The sequence below is a fragment of the Frankliniella occidentalis genome, unplaced genomic scaffold (assembly GCF_000697945.3).
Source record: "Frankliniella occidentalis isolate FOCC.00 unplaced genomic scaffold, Focc_3.1 Scaffold1366, whole genome shotgun sequence".
Taxonomy (NCBI): Eukaryota; Metazoa; Arthropoda; class Insecta; order Thysanoptera; family Thripidae; genus Frankliniella; species Frankliniella occidentalis.
Genome location: NW_026268468.1, coordinates 8,283 through 11,768, shown reverse-complemented (window position 1 = coordinate 11,768; position 3,486 = coordinate 8,283). Strand labels below are relative to the sequence as shown.

The following is a 3,486-nucleotide window of genomic DNA, read 5'->3' as shown; positions in this document are numbered from 1 at the left end:
TCTCCACCCTCTCCCACCGCAACGTGAGTGACCCCTCCCCCTTCGCCTCCCCCCGCGGGTGCCCCAGTTTAGTCGGCCTATTGTAGCAAAGGCCTTGCACTCTCCACGAGCTGCCCAGTTTTCCAGCCTACTCAGCAATAGGTCCAATTTTCCGCTCCGGTCGCCGCGCACAAGCGATGACACAGTCTATCTCAAAAAGGCCGCCCCTTTTTACCCCAGCTCAGCCTTGCCCATAAATAATCTTACCGCAAAAATCTGAGTCCAGTCCAGGAGGCAAATTCAATCGCCATGAATCACTAGAGGAACCCTGCTGCGGGACGGACCCTACCGGCCATAACCAACCGCCAACAGGAAAAATATTCAACTGTAATGTCCGGGCTCACGACCGCATGAATGGCTAAGCTGTGACGCATGGCTCGAAACGTTGGTACGGGGCGTCAGCAAGAAGTATCGCAAGTATCGCCGCAGGTCGAAAGCGCTTTCCAACCCCCTCAACCACGGGTATATCAGAACTCCGAGTGTTTTTCTTCCAAAGAGTATTCGTTAAAATTAGGATAAAACTGAAGTCAGGCGTCGATTTTCGCAATGGACCTTTTCAAGTTACCCCTCATAGAACACACACAACTTGAAACTTGCTTTCCAGGTTTCTACTTACTTTCCACTTTTTTCATACAATTTCTCTTATGTAGATGGCCAGATGTGAATGACCCATACATTTTACAAAGGGTATCGTAAGGGCGAAAAGGTCTCTGGGAGACGCACCCGTGTCCAAAACCCGAGTGGGCCGTAACGCTCATCCTACAGCCTCAGCCAAATTAAATTACCCACCCACCCACACCTCTTGCATTAGACTAGAGGCAGTTGGCAAGGCGGCGCGGGCTGCGGGGGAAAATAAATCAAATTTTGGAGCGAGCCTGCTCGGATTACAACAAGGTTTCTTAATTTGCACGTTTCAACGAAACCAAGATTTCCTTTTGAGGCAATAACACAGTTACTTGGCATTTGAATTTGGTTTCTTACGCGTCTATATAGAACGATTAACCACCACGCTGCCTAAAAGCCTACGGAGCACATTTCTTTATTCTGGTTACACAGTATTTTAAACTCCTATGTATTGAGAGGTATGGGTTTTGTATTCCTAATTGCCGACAAAACACTTTATTGCCAAACGCCGCATTCGTTACTCAATTATTTTTTTTAAAAAAAAGTTGTATTGCAAGTTTTACTTGAGCCTTTGATTTTTTCGCAGGCTATAATCGTTACCCTTCGAAAATTATGAATGGGTGCTTCGTAGACTTTTGACAGGGTGCACTGTAAAATGCTTACCAAACAAATATTCTTTGCAACGTTGCAAACAATTGCAACCGTTTCATAATATACTGTTTAAATTACGAGGTATTTATTTGCAAACCTGCGAACTCTTTATGAGTTACTTGTTTGTGTTGTAGACTGGCACAGAGTTTGTTTGTTGTCAAACGCCTCAATATGTCATGTACGTTGCAAAGAATAAAACACTTTACAGTGTGAAACAAGGGTAGTATAGTACATTCTGAAAAACAAAACAAATAAATAGAAACTAAATCGTAAAACACGTTTACGGAAGAATCATCGAGTTTTGTAAAGAAGTACACAGGAGGCTTAAAAAAAGCGTAATTCACGAATCATGCCATTGATGTTCTTACTTGCCCTTCCTGGCTCCAAAACTCTTTAAGGTTCTACAGAAAAATTCATTTATGGTGTATTGCGACACCCCGCAGCACATAATGCAGCGCGCGTGGTGCAAAGGAGCAGGGAAGGGACTGTAACATGCCATTTAAGAGGAGCAACACAAGAACAACAAGTTTACTTTACAAAAACACAAACAACAAATTAACAAAAATAAAATAATAAGGAAAAATACAAGGTACGACTGAATGTGAGTCAAGGACATGTGATGCTCACAGAGCCATGCACACACCGCACTTAATAATTATTAATCCATATAATTACTTTAAACAATTATTCCACGATTCTTTGGGGCACGTCGTACCCAACTACGTGGAGCGGCCCGCAGTCGCTCCAGGAAGGGGCGGAGAGATCACTAGAGTAGTCTTGGCATTTTTTTTCTGAGTAATTCAATAGAGAGAAGACTAAAACGTGTCCTAATTGCACGGCAAACTTGCATAACAACACTGAGGAGCGTTCGTATTAACGTTTCGTTTGTCTGGCGAATACTCCTGTCACCATTACAACACTTTCCGCACTTCTAGCACTTTTACGTCCGTTTCAAGACTTGCTTTGGCCCGCAAGCCCCGACGTTCGTGGCAGTAACAAATGCAACAAAATGGTGAAAGGTGAAAGACTTATAAGGCAGTAGGGAAGCCCGTACGTGGCGCTGAGGTAGCCACGGTCTAGAGGCAGCGGCAGCACCGGAGAGCCGTCGGACCCCCCCGGAGGCAGCCCAGCAGCCTACGGGCAGCCACACTCCTCCACCACCATCTTCGGCAGGTCCCTCTTGATGATGTTGTTGTCCATGTCAAAGTAGATGAGAGACATGGAGCTGAAGCGCAGCGGCGCGCAGCAGGGCTGCATGTCCACCAGCTTGTTGAGGCGGCGGTACTCCTCCATGACGTGCGTGTGGTAGTTGTGGTAGGTGTCGGGCGTGCGGTAGTGACTGCAGTTGCCCCGGCAATAGTTGGCGCGGTAGCCGCCGGGCGCGATGATCCAGTCGTCCCAGCCCAGGTCCTTGAAGCTCACGTACAGCTCCTGCTTGCAGCACTCGCCGGGGAGCGCCCCCGAGCACGCCACGGCGCGCCGCCGCACCCGCCTGCAACAACACACCAGTCAATCACTTGCGACACACCACGCTCACGAGACCGTCCCAAGACGAGTTTATTGCCTCCGCGGCAAGTTCTAAATTGGTTTAGCAGCAAAAAGAGCCAACAACGGCTGCGTTCCCCGTTGGCTAAAAACACCAACACAGGTCGTTTTCGCGGCAAGCTATCATACACCCAGCCCCGAAAGACATGTTCCTCAATCACAGTAAACCAAATTAAAAAAAAGAGGTCGGTTAACAGGAAAATTTTCCTTGACGCAAGTTGTAAAATTACAATTTGTAATCGTAAAAATACATGCAGTACGTATCGACTTCAAATCAATTGGTGAGTAAAAAAAATATGTGCTCCCGTTAATTTACAACTTAAATTATAATTCGAGTTTACAAAAATTTTGTAAATTTAAGACGATATTTTTTACAGTGAATGAAACGTGTAAATTGAGTAAGTTTGAGTAGTGCTCGGCACATTTAGTGCGCATTACGCGCATTAAATGCGCAAGGAATGCGTAACCTTTTTTGCGCATTACTGCATTGAATGCGCATTAATGCGCATTGGCGCTTCTGGGGATGTAAAGGGACAATTTTGTCCGTAGATTTGCAACGATTTCGTGCACATCCAGAAAGGATGCAATTTTGTTCCCTTAATTGGACAAATTGTGTGAAGTTTCACA

General features: G+C 45.8%; 1 protein-coding gene across 1 annotated transcript in view; it reads right to left on the bottom strand.

Moving 5' to 3' along the window:
- Positions 1-1,204: 1,204 nt before the first annotated feature.
- Positions 1,205-3,486, bottom strand: part of LOC113213232 (inhibin beta chain) — a 5,310-nt gene continuing 3,028 nt past the window's right edge. The window contains exon 3 of the mRNA XM_052276007.1: positions 1,205-2,806. Coding sequence (XP_052131967.1) covers positions 2,449-2,806 — 358 coding nt within the window. The 3' untranslated portion in view covers positions 1,205-2,448. The remainder of the gene's footprint in view (positions 2,807-3,486) is intronic.